Raw genomic sequence first — 21,655 nt, forward strand, 5'->3', positions numbered from 1 at the left:
TTCGATGTGAAAAATGTGTTCCTACATGGAAGACTCAAAGAAGAAATTTATATGGATATCCCACCTAACTTTAATATGTACTTGAAAGGAAAAAAAAAGGTATGTAAATTAAAAAAACTTTGTATAGGCTAAAACAATCTCCACAAGCTTGGTTTGGAATATTTTCCAAATTCATGATAATTGTTATCTACAAAGAATGCCACGTTGACTACATCTTATTTGTTAAACACTCGACTTTAGGAAGAGTAATTGCCATACTGGTTTATATGGGTGATATTATAGTGACTGGAAGTAGTCTTGAAGAAAGAGAAGCACTGAAGTAGTGCTTAGCAAAAGAGTTTGATATAAAGGAGCTTGGAAGACTAAAGTATTTCTTGGGAACTAAAGTAGCTCACTTAAAAAGGAGAATTTTTGTTTACCAATAAAAATATGTTCTTGACTTATTACAATAGATAGGAAAAATAGGATGTAAATTGGTTGACACTTATTGATCTGAATCACAATATTAGAGAAGTAAGTGAGGATGCAGTCGTGGACAAGGTATGTAATAGAGATTGGTTGGTTGAATAATCTACCTTTTACATACACGACTAAACATAGCTTATGCAATTTATGAGAGAGATGAAGTTTATCTATAGGTTGTGTATAGAATCCTATACTACCTAAAAACAATTTTAGGGAAAGGAATTTTGCTTAATAAAAGAGCTCAACTATCATTTAGGTCTATACTGATGTAGATTATGCAAAATCAGCTATTGATTGGAGGTTTACTATAGGATATTTGAACTTTTCTTGGAGGAAACTTGGTAACTTGGAGGAGTAGGAAACAAAACAATGTAGCAAGATCTAGGGCAAAAGCAGAGCTTTGTGCAATGGCCTAAGGAATTTGTGAGTTGCTTTGGCTCAATATTATTTTGGAGAACTTAAAGATTAAATAGGAAACACCAATAAGACTTTATTGCGATAATAAGTCAGTCATCAATATTGCACATAACCTAGTACAACATGACAATACCAAGCATGTAGAAGTATAAAAACTTTTTATTAAGGAGACCTAATTTTCCATATTTATGAGAAGGAATGTGAATATAAGCTAATGACCCCCATGGTCACAAATGGCTTAGATCACACTTTCGATTATTCCATAACTCATATGGAGTATATGCAACAGTCTTAGAGGGTACTTGATTAAGTACATAAGTAGCAGTCAACAATGCATCTCCCTAGTATGAAATGAGAAGATTTGCTTGAGCCATCATTAACCTAACCATATCTAACAACGTTCTATTCCTCCTCTCAGCAACACCATTTTGTTGTGGAGTCCCTAGAATAGTTAGTTGTCTACTAATACCCTTTTCATCACATAAATCTTTAAATTGTTCTGATAGATATTCTCTACCCCGGTTTGTTCTTAATGTTTTAATTTTTTTGTTCAACTGATTCTCAACTAAATTAATGTAGCGTCTGAAGTAATTTAATACTTCTGATTTATGAGAAATCAAATAAACATGATTGTAACGAGTAAAGTCATCTATTAAATGTGATGAAATACAAGGCGCCATGCCTTGCTCTAATACTCATAGGACCACAGATGTTAGAATGGATCAATTGTAATGGTATTTCGACTCTAGTTAATTTTCCGAATGGTTTTCTTGTTGTCTTACTAGCTAGGCAATATTCACAAGTTAACATATCAATTTTAGTGAATTGATCTAGTAGATTTTCTCTAGCTAATCTATTCATTCTTTCTTGTCTAATATGCCTAAGTCTAGCATGTCATATGATCACATTATCACATGTATTTCTAGAAGTAGTCATCAACGAATAATAATTATCATTAGTATTAGATAATACACAATTACCAATGTTAAGAACCATAAAACCATTTAGAATAAATCCATAACCATAGTATGTTGTTCCCAAATACAACTCCATTACCGAATCATGAAAAATCAAATTGAAACCTAAACTAAGAAGAACTAACATAGAGACCAAATTTCTTCGAATATCCGGAGCATAAAGAACATCATGTAGGAATAGGGTACGTCCTTTGCTTAACTCCAATTTACACGTTCCAATGCCCTTGACTTCAATTTTGGAGTTGTTTCCTACATAGATCCATCTTGTACCGGAACTAATTCTCCGAAACTCTATATATGCTCCTTGGTCCTCTAGCTATATGGTCTGTGGCAGCTGAGTCTACAGTCCACAAAGGAATATATTTAGTTAATATTACATAACTAGAAACATAAGCACATGAGTTATTTGAATAGGACCTTACCCGTTTTGACTCAATGCACTCACGAGCAAAATGACCCTTGTTACCACAATCGTAGCATTTCAATTTGCTCTTGTCCTTCTTAACACGCTTGAACTTCTTGCGTGCCCCGGTTTTTCCTTTCTTTGAAGCATCATCAGATTTCTTATTCTTCTTAAAAAAAATTCTATTACGCTTAAAGTTGGAAGTTTTGTGTGAACTGGATTCAGCTACATAAGCTTGTTCATTAGGCCTAGCAACCACAAGTCGCCCGACTTCCAATTCAAGATGGCGAACTATATCATCAAAGGTCTTGACACTCTCATTATGTGTCATGTTCACCACCATGTGTTCCCAGCTCTTTTGTGAGATCTGATGACTATCTCAACCTGTTGCTCATCAATGAGGACATGTCCGGATATCTTAAGTTCTCTTATCATTCTTTTCATCTCCCTGAGATGTTGTATGGTTCAGTCGCATCTTGTAATTTCCAAATTTCATTACAAGTTCTCTTAGTTTCGTAGCTAAAAGTCCACCATACTTTTCTTTTAAAGCTTCCCACATCTCATGAGCAGTTTGGTATACCTCATACTCAATCAAGAGATCATCTTGCATACAACTTAACAACGTAATGTGAGCTAAAGAATTCTTTTTCTTCTAGGCCACATAAGCCTCCTGATCTCTTCTATGTTGGGCAGATTTCCCTTGTTCGGGTTCTTGCATAATATGATTTATTGTTTCAAGAGTCTCTTGTTCTTCAAGGATATACCGAACTTTGCGATGCCAAATCTCGTAATTATCACCATTCAATTTTTCACCCTTATTTAGTTTTGCTATGATGTTTTTAGTTGCAGTCGACATATTCAACTACATAGAGATATTGTACAAATCTTATTAGTTGGTACTTTTATGGATATCGATACTCATACTTGCTCTAATTATCTTCTAATATGTAATAACCTTAATTGTAATAGAAGCGACAATTCACTATGTTCCCAATCAGCTCCTATATACAATTTTAATTATTACGAATTAGAAATAATCTATGCAACTATTACCATATATATATTTTAGACAAGAAATTACATAAATTTCCTTTAACCTAAAACTTCCCTCTCCATGAAATAATATTGTACAACTAGCATGTGTTGACAATATAAATATATATATATATATATAAAGAACTAAAGACATGTGAATAAAAAAGATATACTAATTCACCAACAAGATAAATATACATGTCATGTCTTGCATATCAAAATATTTACATTTTATGTAAAAAGCATAAAAGAAAATGTAATATAGAAGAAAAACTAATCTTCTCCCTTGAAACTAAAAGGAACAATGTTAGGATCATACACAATGTCTTCTATAACTCTAGAAGTTGTTTTCAATAACCATAACCCTCTAAAATTTTTATGCCTAATAGAATTTGAAAAACTTGCATTTCGCAAGTTAGGAGAAATAGAAAGCACTACGGTTTGTCTAATGGCATTCTTTACAAAGCATATTTGTCAATGTTCCTTGAAAAAAGCTACTAAGTCATCAAAAGACCTATTTGTCAAACCATGAGGCCCTTCTTGAACGAATTCCCATATATTTTCTAAAACCTTATCCTCATGTTTCGTTAATGACATTTGTAAAATTCGCTTTTTATGGCCTGACTGAAAAATATATTCCATTTCCAAATACTTGATCATATTAACCACATGATTTACATGTTCATTTATAGAATGGTTAGGGTCCCTCTTGTAATTCATAAGTGTATCCAAAAATGGCCAAGGTCCTCTACCCCTTAGTACTCTCTTAGTTCTCTTCATTCATACCATTTTGTACATGATGAAAAGAATTTAATTTAATTTTAATGAGTAACATATACTCATACTTTAATTAAATATTTGAACAAATCAAAATTTAATTAGAAAGACACAATTATTAAAAAAAATGTCTTTTATTGTCCCTCAAATTATTATTATTATTTTATAAACAAGTCAACATTCATCATTTGAATAAACAATATAATACCAATAAATGGTATCTTATGTCATATCAAGTGTTGGTACTTTAGTGGTAATAAGGTACTCTTTTCAAATGATAGATTTAGGTTTGAATCCTGGGTGTTGTATTATTATTTTTTTTATTTTATTTTTACTTCTACAGGATTCAGATATTACCAATAAACTTCATTATTGGATATTATCCTCTTTGTAGGGACTATTATTTATTTATTTTTTATTTTATTTATGAGAACTCTTATTTTCGAAAACAAACCAGAATAAGAAACTATGTTCTTTCTCAAAAGAAAAAATGAATATTATCCTCTTTGTAGGGACTATTATTTATTTTTTTATTTTATTTATGAGAACTCTTCTTTTCGAAAACAAACCAGAATAAGAAACTATGTTCTTTCTCAAAAGAAAATATAACAAGAAACAAACCAACATGCTCTGATACCATTGTTAAAAAAAACTTCGAATTACCTTTTTAACAAAAATCCAAAATCCAATAAAATTGTTTCATTGTTCAAATTTTCAGCCTAGGTCTTGAATGGAACCACAATCAAATCAGGAACCACATGGTTTCACAACACAAAAACCTTTCACCTACTCTTCAGAGAACTTTTCTTCTAAAGTTCTCTGTCCTTTTTTTTTTTTTAAGAAAAAAAATGCGAGAGTCAAAGAGCCAAAGAGAAAGTCAGAGAGAGAGTCTGATTATATATATATGTGGGGAGGTTTCTAGGTAGTTTTTGACAGTTCCAACTCCCAGAAACCGCTCCCCCCAGATCTTGACATATTGGATCGGGTTGGGTCAGCCCAACTTGGGCACACACCCAATTCCAACACATATTAATTGTCACTTTATTTATTTATTTTCAAAAAAGGCATTTTATCTTTTAAGTAAATAAATAATGTTTATTTTTTACTTATAGCAAAGTATAATATTTTTGGATTTAGTATTTAAATTTTTTTAAATAATAAATCAATGTAAAAAGTTTAATCATGATAAATAGTTTTAATAAGTCTTAACTTAAAAGATTAAGTGGAAGAAGGCCATAAGTAAACTCATAGCCTCCAAGATCAAGTCCATCTTGATTACAAAAGATGTGAGACCATTTATAGGTTTTACAAATGACTTTTGTTTAATGCTCATATTTAAAATGAGCAAATTGAAGTCGATTAAATGAACTTCAATTCATTTTAATGTGATAGTCATTCACCGCCTTAAACATATTCAATACCAAAGTGTTTAGTATTTGATTTCCAGTTCATCAAATAAAATACAAAATTATCTTTAGCTATGAGTTGTGATATGCTTTATTATTCTCACCAATAACTAACTAAATAAATAAAGAAAAAAAATAAAGTAGGACCTCACTCAAATGCAATATTAATTAATTGCTTCTCATCATATTTTTGCTACATGAATATCTAGCCATCTCAATATATCTTTATATATTTTAAACGTGCCATGATTTGAGATTACTTTATGTACAAAATAACAAGGTGGCAACTTTTCCTTTTCTAGAAACGTACGCATGAGGAATGCTGAATGCATGCCTGACGCTTAATATTTTTTTTTCTCAGATTTGGAATGATTCGGGAAGGACATTATTTAATTAGAGGGAAGACCATGCGTCGACGACATTGAGCTTGCCAACTTCAACATGCCGTTGCAAAAGTCAATGACTACTAAGACAATTCAAAAGGATGGCTTCTTGTTAGGATTATTCAATGGCATTAGTTACTGACTAAAGCCTGAGAGCGGCTGCATTCTGCTCATGTAACCTTTTTTTTTTTTTTGCCCCCTAATTAGCGCTGATTAAGTCGATCCGTTGAAGATACAGATCACTATTTTGTTCGACCTTGGCGATGGCATTGGGAAAATGACTCGAGTGATTATTTAAAACCAACGTTTCTCACTCAATAATATTTAATGGTATTGGCCGATTTAGTGGGTTGACGACATGGTTCATTTGTTGGTACTTTGTTCGGGGTCCATGAGTCAACGGTTTGGTGAAAAGCCATGGGGTGGGTGAATTTGCTTCAAAATGAAGGGTCAGTAGAGATTATTAGATGGATCCACTGGCTTCTCTCTTTGAATAATTCTTAAGAAGGTCGAGAGAGGAGTGATAAAGAATTTTTATTAGTTAATATGCAAAACAATTTTATTACCAGTTGAATATTTTATGAAGGTCTCTTAATTAACATGCAAAATACTCTTATTAGCAGTTAAATATTTCATGAGTAAGATCTGTATCCTTCAAACTCCACTTGTAAACTAGTGTACAACATTTGCCTCCATCATCTCCACCGGCACCTTTACCTTGTAACTCATTGTATTGAGGTTAACAATTTTGTTTCATTATTGCTTCGAGTCTAACTTACCATACTTTTAAGGGTCTTACAAATTAGAATCGACATGAAAATCTATTCATATCTGGCAAATGTATATACTAAAAGGAGTGTATTAGACCATGAAAAATGAATATTACACGTTTGAACAACAAGGGATATTCAAACTTCGCATTTAGAGCATCCAAATATTGGTGCTTCCACTTATCTCTTTTCACATGTGAATTATATTTTAAATATATATTCTTTTCATAATTTTAATTTTAAAAAATCCCTCAAAAATATTTTCCTAGGTGTTTGATATAAACTTTAGGTTTTCTAAGTTGAAAAGTACCAACAAGAACAACAGTCTTCTCTCTCTCCTTGCTTCACTCCCTCTCCCAGAGCTTTTAAAAGTAATCTTAAAAGAACTTTTAGCAAAAATAGAAAATGCATCAATTCACTAGCCTCGACAAGAAGGTGTTAATCCTAATGAATTGTGAAAGATTATCAAATATCAATATGGTTAAGAAGCCTAGGATATTTTGGTAGTATCCAATGGGGGCATTTCTATTGTGATGTTGTCTAAATTGCAAAGGTTGACGACAAAATTTGAGAACATTAGAAATTTAACAAACCTATGAGATGACCCTTCCTTCTTCTAGCAAACTTAAAGAGCCAACCGTAAAGGTCTCATCGAAAAATTAATAAATAAATAAAAATAAAAATAAAAGGCTAGCCAAAACTTTAGCAATTAGAGTTAAAAATTATGCATGTGATTTTTGTTCCTTGTTGAAAAGTATTGGAAGAAAAAACTATGAATTATGAGAAATTCTAAAGAAAGATAATGTGTACTAGGAAATTTTTTAAATTTGTACAAAAACACTTATTTAACCCCCTCTAGGTGTAGCCTATCATTGAGATTTATCCTCGATAAGTATTTCACAATTTGTTCAAGTGTGAAGTTAATGTAGTGAGCAAAATTACTTAGAACTAGTATAATTGTTTAGTTTAAGTTTAAATTTAGGTGTGAATTTAATATAAGCATTTTTTTTTCTTTTTATTAAGATTATTCAATAGGACTAGTAAATTGCTTGAGCTTTCACATTCTGCTGTTGGAAATTTGTTATTAGAGACGGAGGAGTCAATTAATATGTTGATTAATTGATCATGCATGTTCTTTTCAACCGTTGACGATATTGATAATTTATTTTGGTGTCTCATCGGTTTGGTAAAAAGGGCGCAGAGATGAAATTTTTGAAAATGAAGGATTAGTTGAGACTATTGAGTGGGTTTACTTTCCCAGCCTTCTTTTGAAAAGCTTTCGAAGAAAGACACAGGGGTATTAGTATATATATAGGCCATAAGAGACAGGTGTATAAGTATATATGTATAGAAAAAGGACAGAAAGGAAGAAAGGCCTAAAGGCCGACACCATAATCTTTAGTTTCCACGTACCTTTCTATCTTCTCATGTTTTGTGTGATCAGCAATGGCTCATGGCGCATGATCGATTCCACTTGGAGTTCAATCTGTTGAAAAGAAACGTTTTAGAACTTTTGGTTTGTATCTATATCTCCATGACTTTCTCTTATTGAACAAACACAATCCGCCCAACCCAGCAACGTGTCATTTCATTTGAATTTTCTCATCAACACGTATCCTATAATCAATTTGTTTCACACCGAGGTAGGATGATCCCTACGTTTCGGATTCCTCCTATAAAATGTGCCACATTTGTCTCCGCCAATGCCCAACCCAGAACTGCATGCGCCAAATTCTTATATCTGGATCAGTGTAAACACGCTTTGCACTAATACAAGGGTCCTTTTTTCAGCCCTTTAAAGCAACTCACAGCACTCCATTTCTACCGGCCCCTTGATCCACACTGCACGCACCTACACAACAACATGAAGTTTGGGAAGGAGTTCACATCACAAATGGTGCCAGAATGGCAAGAAGCATATATGGATTACAATTTTCTCAAGACCCTTCTAAAAGAAGTGGAGCGTTTCAAGCAAGGAAGCAAGCCACCAGCCACACCCGCTCGGCTAAAGCGAAAGCTAACACTTCATAGAGCTTTCAGTGGCCTAACTCACTTTGCAAGGAATGGCCATCTCACGTGCTCCTCTGAATCTGACATTGAAATCCAAGCAATTCTCGTCCATTCAGTAGAGCGAAATGGCTTTGCTGGCTATGAAACTACGTTTCTTAAGTTAGGAGAGGAGGGAGCAGAATACGAGCTTGTGTACTTTAGAAGACTTGATGACGAGTTAAATAAAGTTGACAAGTTTTACAGGTCTAAGGTGGAAGAGCTGATGATTGAGGCTGCATCATTGAATAAGCAAATGGATGCTTTAATTGCTTTTCGGGTCAAGGTGGAGAATCCACAAGGTTTGTTTGATAGCTCGGCAGAGATGAATCACCTTTCCATGGATGTTGCAACTTCAGCGGCTGCTACTACTCCATCCAGGGCTAGAGCAAGCAGTAAGTGTGTATTTTTTTCTCAAAAAAATTAAGGCTAACAAGCTTTATATATGCTTAGCTTCATATCATTTGAAGGAAAATGCAAAAGAAAAAAAGAAGAAGAAGGAAATCAAGAAAGAATGAAAATAAAAAAGATTTAAATTCAATAAATCGTTTTATGTGTTACTTCAAACTCATTTCACTTATTTAATATCTTCGATATAAAGATGAACTAATTTGAAAATGTATATAAATTTTTAACTAATTTTAATTATATTTGATTTTCTTTAATATTTTTCATAATATAATCAAATACAAGAAAATCATTTTTCGGATTTTTTTTTTTTTAGTACTTATTGGGAACCAAACATACATAACCTAAGTGATTTTATAGTGTTCATGTTATTAGAAAACTTCTGCAAATATGGATAACCCATATGTCAAAATTATTCCGGTTCAAGTGGAAATGATAATTTCAAATAAACTGGTACAATTGGGGTTGTGAATCTTATAAAAAGTTGATTTTGGTGTCCATTGCGTGGTGCACAGGAAGAGTTCACATGGATGCAATAGAGCAAGAAGGTGGATCGCGTAGCAACCATGGGCAATCAGGTGAATCAAGTGAAGATAAAGAAGTGAAGGAGAAAATCCAAACTACCAACCACAGTATTCAAGAAGAGAAACCAAATAGCATTAGGGGCACTAGGCCAGCTCCATTACAGATACTTGATCGGGTTAAAATGAACAACACTGTGGAGACTCCTTGTTCCACCATCAAAGGCTTCCTTAATCCTGATCAGCTAACGGCGCTATACTTCACGAGAGAAAATCTGAAAAGGGTTGAGCAAAAACTTAAGAAGGCTTTCATTGAATTTTATCATAAGCTCTGCCTTCTAAAAAGCTATAGGTACAAATACTATTTAGTTATCATTGAATCTGGTTGCTTCCCTATCCTTAATTTAAAAGGTGTTCTACGTACACTGATCCTAATTATAATCATGAACAAGCAGCTTCTTGAATATTTTGGCTTTTTCGAAGATCATGAAGAAATATGATAAGGTATGTACTCTCAAATGCACTTCTTTATCTTTACATTTGGAGTCTGCTTTCTAAATTACAGTCAGAAGTTTCAAAAAGGTAGGCTTAAAACATGAAAAGGTTAAAGAAGAAAAGAACCTAAGGCTTTTTCATTCCCTCATTTCTTAGGGTTGGACAGTAGATGCTTTTCTCTTTTTAATCATATTTTGCCTCGTTGTTGCAGATTGCCTCTAGAAATGCTTCAAAATCTTACTTGAAAATGGTGGACGAATCCTACCTTGGCAGCTCGAACAAGGTGAGCTTTTTATATTCATAACATGCAAGAGCATACCAAATAATTTAAGTGAAAAAAAGTCTTTTCTAAGCCACTATATATAAAAGAAGCCACACAACCTCTACACCTTAAAACAAATGTCTCTTTCCTACTTTTAATTTCCAAATAATTAATGATGCATTTGCTTATTAAGGACTAGGGGGAAGCTGCTTTCTCATCCAATGCATCATTGTCCTGACCTAACATATATTTTTAACTGGGAATGTGCATGTATCTATAAAGGTTAGCAAGCTAATGGAAAGGGTGGAAGCTACCTTCATCAAGCATTTCTGTAACTCAAACCGTAGTAAAGGGATGAACATCTTGAGACCCAAAGCAAAGAAAGAAAGGCATAGAGTAACATTTTCCCTTGGTAAGATTTCTAGTACTACAATCTAATTTGACCTTCATATAATAAATGGAGAGAAAAGATACTTACTCAACTTAGCATTGGAATGTACCATTTCTCAATGTTATATGCTTTTTTTGAATTTACTTATTGCAAAATTTTCAGGTTTCTTTGCTGGCTGCACAGCAGCTCTAATATTGTCCCTCATTTTGATTATTTGTACCCGCCATCTCCTTAAACTTAAGGAAGAGGGAGAAAAGTACATGGAAAACATGTTTCCTCTTTACAGGTAACTGAGACATTCCCCTGCTTCTGGCCTAAAGTGGTTCTTCATCTTCAGCTTATTCTGTAATTCCTCCCATCTTAACCCAACAGAATTTCAATGATAAGCACTTTGGAAAATAATTAAGGCTTTTGAAAAGTTTGTGCTGGCAACCAACATATTACTCAACCCTCCTTTGAGGTTGGCACAGGCTGCATCAAGTAGTAAGGCTCTGCACATGACATTGACTAAAGTTTTCCACACTCTTATCCAGCAAAGCTGGATATGATCTCTACTTGTTTAATCCAGATCGAGTTCACCTGAAACATTGATTTTGCTTGAATTGCGTTTTTAAACGTGAGTGTGTGTGTGTGTGTGTCACAAACACTTTCTGAATCCGGTTTCTATCCCCAGAGGAAAGCATTCCAAACTTCAGTTTCAATTCCCTGAAAGATAGAAACTTTGTTTTTAAAGGTCATTTTAAACTTGCAGCTTGTTTGGGTTCATTGTTCTGCACATGCTCATGTACGCTGGGAATATATACTTCTGGAGGCGATACCGTGTCAATTATTCATTTATATTTGGTTTCAAGCAAGGAACTGAATTGGGCTACCGAGAAGTTCTCTTTCTTGGTTTTGGGCTTGCAGTATTAGCCCTAGCGAGTGTGCTACTAAACCTGGAGCAGACGGACCCAGAAACAGAAGATTACATAGCATTCACTGAACTCCTTCCCCTGGGTTTACTTGTGGTAAGATTATCTAATTCATTCCATCCCTTGGCCCCATCCGACTATCAAAATATGAATGCCCCTCAATGGTTTCTTTCTTTTCTGCAGCTTGTAATTGTCATATTGATCTGCCCGTTGAACATCATATACCGCTCCAGTAGATTCTTCTTTCTTAAATGCTTGTTTCATTGTTTTTGTGCACCTCTCTATAAGGTAATAAATGGCGGTAGACTTACAAATTTAAAGAGTTAACAACATGGTGTACAAACAGTTTATTTGCTAATATGTGTCCTTCCTCTGCAGGTCACACTCCCAGATTTTCTCGTGGCAGATCAGCTAACTAGCCAGGTTTATATAGTCTCTTGCTCCATATATGCTAAACGTACAAATATTTTTATTCTGTTTGAAATAGAAGTGTTGAATATTATTATTCTGTTGCAGGTGCAAGCATTTAGAAGTTTGGAGTTCTACATTTGCTACTATGGTTGGGGAGACTACAAACATAGACAAAACACCTGTAAAACAAATGTTGTATATAATACTTTCTACTTCATTGTAGCTGTGGTTCCATACTGGTCTCGCCTTCTTCAGGTATCTTCACCATTCTTTTTTTTCCTCCAAAATCCATATATTGACTTAAGAAAAATGCTGTTAGAATGATCCATCGAGGCCAATCCCAGTTATTCCTTATTAAACCGGAACATGGTTTAGTAAGCTTGGTTAGCATCTCACAGAGAGCTCCATTATCTCCATTGCAGTGCCTCAGACGCCTGTTTGAAGAGAAAGATCTGATGCAAGCATATAATGGGGTAAAATATATCTCAACCATAGTAGCCGTTAGTGTGAGGACAGCATACAGTCTTGACAAGGGAATGGGTTGGAGGATAGTCGCCTGGGTTTCCTCTACAATTGCTGCAATCACTGGAACATACTGGGACCTTGTTTTTGACTGGGGCTTACTCCAAAAGCATGCTAAGAACCGCTGGTTGAGAGACAAACTCCTTGTCCCTCACAAGAGTGTATATTTTGGAGCTATGGTACGAATTGGTTGTTAATTAACTCTCAGGATTAATAGTCATATCAATCTAACAATGTTGATAAAATGTTCAGGTTTTGAACGTCTTGCTGAGATTTGCCTGGTTGCAAACGGTGTTGGATTTCCAGTTGTCTGTCATACATAGAGAAGGCTTAATTGCAATCGTAGCCAGCCTTGAGATTATCCGTCGTGGCATATGGAATTTCTTCAGGTAAAAATTCTTCTAAGAGCCAAATTGGGGTCCATAGACATCAATTCAGTGGGTTGGCATGATGCTGACAGTGAGACTTGATTTATTTCGTGTCCAGTGATATGGTTCTGTTTGTATATTCATCAGGTTAGAGAATGAACATTTAAATAATGTTGGCAAGTTCCGAGCATTCAAGTCGGTTCCACTACCTTTCAACTGCGATGAAGATGATGAGAAGGATGGGTAGCTTTGTCTCCACAAGAAAAAACTTGATTATATGCGACCCTATAATTTTAGAAGCATAGGAATGACGCAGGCAATACTGTTTTGAGAAGTGGTAGAATAAGGGCAAATTTTGACTAGCTTAAAAGCCAGATTACCAAGGCCTGTAAATTTTCAAGTAGAAAGGAAGTCATTAATAAGATTTTCTTATTGTATTAACATTATGTACACACCCTATAACTGAATTTATAGCCAAAGAACGGTTTGAAATTCCCCCATTCATAGAAAGTTTGTGAATTATCTACCATATAAAATTTGGGAAATTAACTCTTCATTTCTTTTCTTGTTGGCTTCTGAAGCATGCACAACACACTATATAATAAGAAATATAACTTTTAAATCTTTTAGGGTTATTGAAAATATAGATAATCTTTATAAGCTTTTCAGCCTATATATATATTAGAATATTTTTACCAAATAGTAAACTAGACCTAAAAAATATCATGATATTTCGATATTAATATTGTATTGTTTTAGGTCGAAGCACAATACTTCAATCATATTTTCAGCACAATACTTCAGTCATATTTTCATGATATATACTGAAATTTTCATCCTTGGTGGGTGAGAGGGATATTGTAAAGTAGTGACCAAGATATACTAGTGAAAGTAAGACCGAGCCGGAGATGAAGCCATATGGCTCGGTCATGAAGCCATATGGCCATGGTCATAAAAAGAAGGGAAAAGGACTTTTCAAGAGAGAGAGAAATAAGCAAATTTGAGCTCTAAATAAGAAAATTGGATAAAGTGATGGAAAAGAGAGTGAAATGAAATTTTAAAGAAATATTAAAAATGATGAAATAATCCCTAAATTGAAAATTTAACCCATCTCAAGGGTTTTTATGAAAAAATAACCAATTTTTGATATAAATATTATTTTCTATTTCAAATATTTACATATAGATTTAAAAAAAAAAAGTTATTTTTACAAAAATATAATAAAGACATTTTTATCCAAATGATACCCAAAAAAAATGTGAGAGGTTAGATTTCAAAAATTGGATTTTGAGAGGTTCTTTTAATCAAATAACCCAATTTTAAAAGGGGAAAAAAATATCAAATCCAAAAGAACACTAGATAGGGTCAATTTCGTTCAATTTTATATTATCATACGTCCAAATAACCCTTCATTGAATTATTGAATATAATAATGTACATCATTCTTCCTCTTAAGGAAGTAACAACTTGCAAATTCGTGGGAAAAGGAGCACATCTTTCCTTTCGAGAGATGCTGGCAAACATCATTCCAACTTGGAAATCAGTGTGAGAAAATCATCTGCACATTAATTGTTCCTCTTCTCGTTTCAATCATGGGGAAGGCCTTGCCACGGACGGACCAAGAGCGATTTTGCCTAAAAGAACAAAATAAACCCAAGACATCAAATAAGGTAAGAGGCATCCTGTTAAGTTCATATCAGACGAGCAGCCAAGCAATTTAGAGGATTCAATTGTCCAACATAAAATCAGTTTCCCAACACAAAAGATAGGTCTAGAATCTCATGAAAACATATCACCTAAAAATCAAAGCACATTTCGATCACATCCCGCCCGCATTCCAAATGGGTAAGCACAAACTCTGCTATACTACGGAGAGAGGAAAGTGGCAGCTCTGAAATTGCCTGCTTTACACCTTTTGAACCTTTAAGCCATTATCTTGGCCGATCTCACATAGAGGCTGTCCACAACCTTACCAATATTGGAAATGGTTTCCAGTGTTGCTGGATATATAGCATCTGTCTTGGGATCCTCAAAAATGATGAGACATCCAGCCCCCTGGTCTAATGTACCTGCAAATTTCTTATCTAGAATCATCTGCGACAATTTTTTCTCCACATGATCTACTGGCAGTTCAATCAGCTCAGCAATATGAGCAATTTCAACCTTTGAGAACGGTTCAATCAACCTGCAGAGATTCTGCTCCAATAGGGTGTCATAAAGGGAAGAAAGGTGCCTGTGAACAATTGGGTCTTCCTCTAGCTGGGCCCTAAAATCCCGAAGAGCAGTCTCAAAAAGCTTCAATGAGCGTTTCGCATGGGCATCAGCCACAGCTTTCATGGCATCTAACTCTGGCCCTACATATTGCAACCCTGCTTTGGATGATATTATTCCTGCCACATCATCAGCCTGGTTAACCATGATTTTGCACAACAACATATACTTCAGGCTAAATACAGCCCGGGGATCTTCAAGAGCATTGAAAGCTTCAAACGCTTCAAAGAAATAACTGTAAGCAGTTTTATAATCTTTTTCTTCTGCATGGAGAATCCCACTCTGCAAATCTATAGTGCCTTGTTGAGCTGGAGGTACATAAATTGCATTGGCTGCAGTTCTTGCTGCTGTAAGGGCAGCCTTGGCTTTGGGGAGGTTTCTTAGTGAAAAATGAAGCTTGCTTTCCAACAAATCTATGTCCACAAGAAGAAGCTTATCATCTAGTCTTCTAACTTCCTTGATTAAACCTGAGAGAAGAGTTAAAGCTTCTGAATACTCTTTGTTTTCCATCAAAAGAGCTGCTAGCCTTGCCTCAACTCGTTGCCTAAGGAAAGTTCTCTTCTCTGCACGGGTCCATGCCACCATGTCTTTGCAGAGGGAAATCTGGAGATCTGATGTGTCTGGTATCTTTGCTACTGCATCAATGACCCCACGGACAATTTTTGCAGTTTTTGCCTTAGGGATCAAGGAAAAAAAGGGTCTCAATTGGGTCAGAAGATTTCGAAGATCCTCTGCTCGGTTCTCTTGTCTAAGGAGATCTGAGAGATTTGTAATGGCCTGTTCTTTTATTCGTAGGGCCTCAGAAGAAGATGAAGGGCTGTCAATAATGCAATAAAGGATAGAGATGGCCTCAGATGGGGTTTTTGCTTCTAAAGCCTGAGCAATTGAGTCAGTCGTTGCAGTGAAATGTGATGAAGACATGGTTGCCGCCTTGAAAACTCAAGTCCTACAAAATGAAAATGATTGTGGAAGTTGGTATGACATATATATAAACTTGCATCAAGAAGTGAAATAAACTAACATGTTAATGTTACCCAAGTAAAAAAACGAAAGAGCAAACAAACAAAAGAAAGAAACACACTAAAAAAGTAGTCCCCATGCAATGTTATCAATTATCAATTAGACCAAACTGACATGCATTACCTGCTGCTACTAAAACCTTTTTGCAATGCTGACTTCCAAATATTAATGTGGGGTGATATAAACAGTCTGATCATGAACTATTATGCCCTAAAAATCACCATCATGACTTGTCAATGAAAATTCTTCAAAATGCTGCTCTGCCATACTATGTTATGATCCAAGTTTCTTATTTATATACGTAAGCAAAAGAATCATATTTCATCCCTCACAATAATTTTGTTCAAAACTAGTCTCAGTTGTCAAATAACAAGAACTAACATATAGATCAACTTCTGTCCTTCATAGGCATCTCATTCAGTTTTTTTTTTTTTTTAAAAAATAGAACTGATGGATAGACATAAACGAACCATCTGTTTATTTTCTTGTGTGTACGTGTGTGGTTTTTGGGTGGGGGGTGGCATTCATTTTTCATCAAAAGTGTGAAGGGGAGAAAGAGAAGAGGAGGGGGAGGGATGCATCAGTTCTTTTAGCTGCCAGGCAAATTTAAAATATCATCCAATCCTAACATATATGAGTCTCATACAGATCAGTGCCATAATAAGGTGAGTGTACATTATCATTATACTAAGGGGTTAATTGCCAGCTTATGCATCAACTTTCTTTTCATAGACATAGATAAATTTATTAAAAGAACATAAATGAAAAAGGAGTGTGACCAAAGCACAGCCAGTATTTAAAGGGAACCAAACTCCAGAAGAGAGTAAGAACCATTTAAAAGAAAAAAAAAAAAAAAAAAAAATCCTCCCAACTAGAAACCTACCAATCAATAAAGTGTAACAAAATGAAGGATGTCCCTTCAATAAACTTCCTCAACTAAAGAAGAAGAGCACAAACAAACGAGTTTTTGAGTGCATGATCTGAATGCTGTAAGTATCAGACACTATTGGAGTGATCATATTCCAGATATTATTCTTTTAGTTATCAGTTGATGCTTTAATAAATGTACCAGGGAAACATAGAGTTCGCCATGGACAGCTCGGTAAAGCACAAAAGAGACCAGGATTTTTTTCCCTCGCTTTCTTCAATCTCCTCCCTTTGTTTTTACTTTGTCCACTTTAAATCATGGACAGCAAAGTTTATAGCTCCAAAGCACAAATTGTAAAAGCTTGTTTAACTGGTATACTGGAAAGCAAACTATTTGTTCATTAAGTAATTGAAATGTAAAGGAAATCATGATTTGGGAACATATTCTGAAAAGGGAAAAGGAAAATTGGAAAGACGGGTTCTTCACCAGTACTGGATTGAGTAGAACTCTACTTAAAACCATGTCCCAACTAACTGGCATCGTAACAAATTTGTGATTGTTCCACACAGGACAAGATTGAAGAAATCCAAGATAATTTTTCAGATACGAAATGCAATGCGCTTTAAGAAAATAGAAAGGTTTAGTATATTTGGGGAATTTAGGAATAGGCTTGGGAATTGTTGAACCACATGGACGTATAATGGTTTTCTTCATTTGAAGAAATATCAGGGACAATTTCAGAAAATTAGGATAAACTCAAGATTGTTATTAGTATGCTACCAGGGGAGAGCCACATTAATCTTCTTCACCACCAAGCTTTGCCCATGATCATTTGTTTTGTAGGCTCACACCTCCATCATCATGTCACCCAAGTTTTTTTGCATTCTAATGCTTTCATGGTCAATTTGGCAGTAGAACTTTTCCCCTTTTTGATAGATATAGCAATTTAAGGCTCAAACTTGCTTTATCTCTTGACCTACTACACTAAGACCTGTTTATTTTTAAGTCTTGTTTTTAGATACTTTGTCTGATACAAAAAGTAAAACAATTTTGACTTTATTTGAAATTTGAAATTTGAAATCTCAACAACAGTTTTGCATTGATTTTCTATTTAGATTTCAGATAAATTCAGGTGGGATTTGAATTTTAGATAAAACACAGAAAACATCAGAACATACAAAATATCTAAATCTGATGGACAAAATGAGAAGCACAGTCCCCACTAGGGTAAAATATTGTCAGTCTCAGCATAGCGTATTCAACTCCAAGATGCATTCAGTCTGCCCATGGTTTCTTAAGTGTCATCGCCATTGAACCCAATTTAATTAGGAGAACACATTTCTATCATTACAATTCTAACAATAAATTTCCTTCAACTTCTTTCTCTATATAACCAAAACCAATCTGTCAAAATCTATATATATATATATATATACTATAGACAAAAGTATAGAAAAGTTCCCAAAATATTCCTATTATATTACAATTTCCCTCATATTCCACATTTTTATTCTTGACCCATAACAAATTCACCTTAAAAATCATAATAAATTCACTAATATATTATTTATTGGCTACAACTGATAAAATTCAGTTCATTTTATTTATTTTGCACTTTTTTTGAGGTTTACATTTATAATGGGGAGCAAAAGTCAATCCAAACCTTTTTTTGTACGTACAATTATACAAGATAATGTTCCCAAAAATTCTACCTTAACCTCCAAAGTAAAATCCTAGAATTCAAAATTTTCAACAATATCGGTGACAAATTAAAGCATTAAATCCTAGCCCTATGTTTAGTTTTCAAGAAAGTATAGAAATAAAAGAAAACAATATTTGCATTGTATGCTATCTCTTATCTTTTGCTTAAAAAAATAAAATAAAACAAATAAATAAATAACCCACGTTAAGCCAAATAGTCAGCGTGAGTTTTCAAGTAAAGTGAAAATTTTCAGTATTCCTCAATTCTCGTGGTGAAAACTTTACAATTCAAAACTTACTTTTCTCATACTTTTTCTGCATCTTAACTAAATACATTTTTATAGAAGAAAACATTCCCTAACAGAAAAGGCCGTCAATCTAACATAAAATTCAGTCTTAGCTGTAAGACAGACTTGCAATAGTTCCACGTATGTTCAAGAGAAACCCTAGATTTCAAAACTTCTAGCAATAGCATTCCCAAGTTATGAAGGACTCAAGAGTGAAATCTGACCCTCTGCTTGGTTACCAAGAAAATTAAGAAATATAAAAGAAAACCACTGGTAAAATATCATTTTCTGCTTTTTCAAGCCCTTGATGGTGAAAAATTTACGATTTCTATTTTTTTTTTCCAGCATGCAACGGATTGTATCTAACTTAGAAGTCGATTGATTGAACTGGGAATAGAGATTGGAGCAGTACCTTCAACTCAGATATCGATCGAAACGCAGCCTTGGAAGAAAAATGACTTGAGTGCTTTTGTGTAGAGGGAGATTGGGAATTATGCTGCAAGGAAACCCTAAAACGATATAGACTCAGCCTAGTATCCAGGTGATAGTGGGTGGAGCCTGGGCTTGCCAATTTTTGAACTATTGGGCCACAAGTGGGCTGAATTCTAATCCGTTAGAAGCCTGTATATCAATGGTCCGATCCAATGAAAGCCAAGTCAAGTAAACCCAACCCAACCTCACTTTGCTTTGAAGATTTTCAGTCCATGATGAATTTAATCAAGTTTCAAGTTCATATCGATTTTCACAACTTTGATAAATAATTTATTTTTTAAAATTTATATGCGTTAATATATCAATTTTATAATTCACTGATTAAGTGCATGTTTGGATATATTTTCTATGTTTTGTTTTTAAAAATAGAAAGTCTTATATAAAATATTGAAATTTGTATATAAAATGTAAGTAGATACTTTATATACTTGAAAACATTTTTACCATTTTTAAAATTTAAGAAAGTAAATTATTTTTTATTTCCTCAAAATTTTAAAATTTTTAAACAATTTTGAAGAACATCATGTAATTTTTTTTTTAAGGTTTATATTTTGTATAAATTTCTATATTTAAAAATAAAAAAAATAAAAGTGTATTGATATTATACCAAATTTATGTCATTTTATTTAGATAACCAATATCTTTTTTGTGAGTATCTTTATATTCTCTTCGTCTATCTATAAATTTTTTATAATATCATATTTGTATTCTAAAAGACTTGATCGCCTTTTATTCTTCTCATATTAATTTCAAATATGTAATAGTAAGTATTTCATTTTTTTAATATTATTTAATTGCAATCACCTCATTTTCAAAATTATTAAACTAATAATATATTATATCTATTTTTTATTTTTATTTTTACAAAACCAATTCTTCTATTTAAGTCTACTTGTATTATTTTTTTTAAACATGATTAAAATATTTCTTATAATATTTTATCAATATTTCAAAAAATTTAATTCATTTTCTACTTGAATGTTAAAATTAAATTAAATTTTCCATTAATTTAATAATTTTAATTGTAAATATTGGTATATATGTTTTTCTTAATTGAGTTTTGATGACAACAAAACAATGATAAGGTTACAAACGGTTCAATCAATTTAATTATTTCAAGTTTTCAAGAAATCAAAGATAATTAGTCAATTCAATGGAAGATTGTGGTCAATAAAGACTTGAAATAGGTGAAGACCTATGAAAACGTAGAACTAATGTAAAGTTGGTCTTGTTGGTGAACTTGAGTCATTTAAACTTTTTCATGCACTTAAGTTTCCAAATCATTCTTTTATGCTTTTAAAATGAACACATTTTCATAAAATCAAATAATCTTTTTCTTTTTTATTTTATTTTTATTAAATCATGATCTTAATTCTTCCAAATTCTTACTTAAAGGGTTTATTTGGTGTTCTAAAAGCAATCAAAACATTCAAGCGCGTCCATGGTGCAAAAATCCAATCAAAAAGGTAAGGTTTCCAATGAAGAGGTGGCTAGAGAAGGAAAAGAATCTTTCTTGGATTCGAAATTGCAACAGGAGTGCTTAAGGACCCAAATTAGCACTTGAGTGACCACCAACGCTTAAGCGCTCCATCAAACGCTCGTGCGACCTTACAATGCTTCCAACACCACAGGCAATAATGGAGATGATTTTTAGGTGTTAAGGGTACATTTTAAGGATTTTATGTTTTTTGACTCCAAATTGTGTTGTGAGGATGCTTTTGTAAATAGCAGTTATGAAAGTGAACAAAGATATGTTTCATCCCAAAGAAGAAAATGAAAAAGTGATTGGTCTAGAAATATCATATTTTGATGCAATTGACATATTGACATATTAATATATCTTGCAAATTGTACCTGAGCACAATCGTATTTTCTATCAATTTGATATTGAGATAAAGTTTTATGCTAATGTGAAAACATTGTAATATGATCAAACATGTATTATGATATCTTTATGGAACAACAAATATGAGTTTATTTTTATTCAAAATGAGCAAAAACTCAATTCCTTGGATATGTGGATGTTGGTTATCTTTTAGATCAAAGAG

The 21,655-nt window shown here is 33.5% G+C and overlaps 2 protein-coding genes across 5 annotated transcripts; one reads left to right on the top strand and one right to left on the bottom strand.

Annotated features, from left to right (window-relative positions):
* Positions 1 to 8,497: 8,497 nt before the first annotated feature.
* Positions 8,498 to 13,322, top strand: LOC117924650 (phosphate transporter PHO1 homolog 3-like). Of its 3 annotated transcripts, none has more exons than XM_034843364.1 (13): positions 8,498 to 9,082; positions 9,734 to 9,960; positions 10,064 to 10,112; positions 10,315 to 10,386; positions 10,648 to 10,777; positions 10,919 to 11,042; positions 11,508 to 11,763; positions 11,851 to 11,955; positions 12,046 to 12,090; positions 12,184 to 12,333; positions 12,501 to 12,779; positions 12,853 to 12,989; positions 13,116 to 13,322. In XM_034843364.1, exons 1-13 carry the CDS (start codon positions 8,498 to 8,500, stop codon positions 13,213 to 13,215), a joined length of 2,259 nt encoding a protein of 752 aa, XP_034699255.1. In that variant the 3' UTR covers positions 13,216 to 13,322. The 3 variants fall into 3 exon arrangements, with proteins under 3 accessions (XP_034699255.1, XP_034699248.1, XP_034699240.1); XM_034843357.1 differs by having other exon boundaries at positions 8,498 to 9,078; positions 9,607 to 9,960; XM_034843349.1 differs by having other exon boundaries at positions 8,498 to 9,074; positions 9,603 to 9,960.
* Positions 13,323 to 14,328: 1,006 nt separating this feature from the next.
* Positions 14,329 to 19,630, bottom strand: LOC117921861 (26S proteasome non-ATPase regulatory subunit 11 homolog). 2 transcript variants are annotated; one of them, XR_004652418.1, is made up of 3 exons: positions 19,528 to 19,630; positions 14,765 to 16,185; positions 14,329 to 14,602 (listed from the first exon to the last, which is right to left on the bottom strand). XR_004652418.1 is itself a non-coding variant. In XM_034839816.1 (2 exons), the coding sequence occupies exon 2, from the start codon at positions 16,158 to 16,160 to the stop codon at positions 14,892 to 14,894; it is 1,269 nt and encodes a 422-aa protein (XP_034695707.1). In that variant the 5' UTR covers positions 16,161 to 16,185; positions 19,528 to 19,630; the 3' UTR covers positions 14,338 to 14,891. The 2 variants fall into 2 exon arrangements, 1 of the variants encoding a protein (XP_034695707.1); XM_034839816.1 differs by having other exon boundaries at positions 14,338 to 16,185.
* Between the last annotated feature and the right edge of the window lie 2,025 nt (positions 19,631 to 21,655).

Source organism: Vitis riparia, chromosome 1, assembly GCF_004353265.1.
Source record: "Vitis riparia cultivar Riparia Gloire de Montpellier isolate 1030 chromosome 1, EGFV_Vit.rip_1.0, whole genome shotgun sequence".
Taxonomy (NCBI): Eukaryota; Viridiplantae; Streptophyta; class Magnoliopsida; order Vitales; family Vitaceae; genus Vitis; species Vitis riparia.

Excerpts from the sequence above, each read along its gene's own strand:
- LOC117924650 (XM_034843357.1), top strand. The coding sequence starts at position 8,498 with ATGAAGTTTGGGAAGGAGTTCACATCACAAATGGTGCCAGAATGGCAA. Across the intron at positions 9,961-10,063 it reads TGCCTTCTAAAAAGCTATAG|CTTCTTGAATATTTTGGCTT; the intron begins GTACAAATACTA and ends ATGAACAAGCAG. Across the intron at positions 12,091-12,183 it reads CAGATCAGCTAACTAGCCAG|GTGCAAGCATTTAGAAGTTT; the intron begins GTTTATATAGTC and ends ATTCTGTTGCAG.
- LOC117921861 (XM_034839816.1), bottom strand. The coding sequence starts at position 16,160 with ATGTCTTCATCACATTTCACTGCAACGACTGACTCAATTGCTCAGGCT.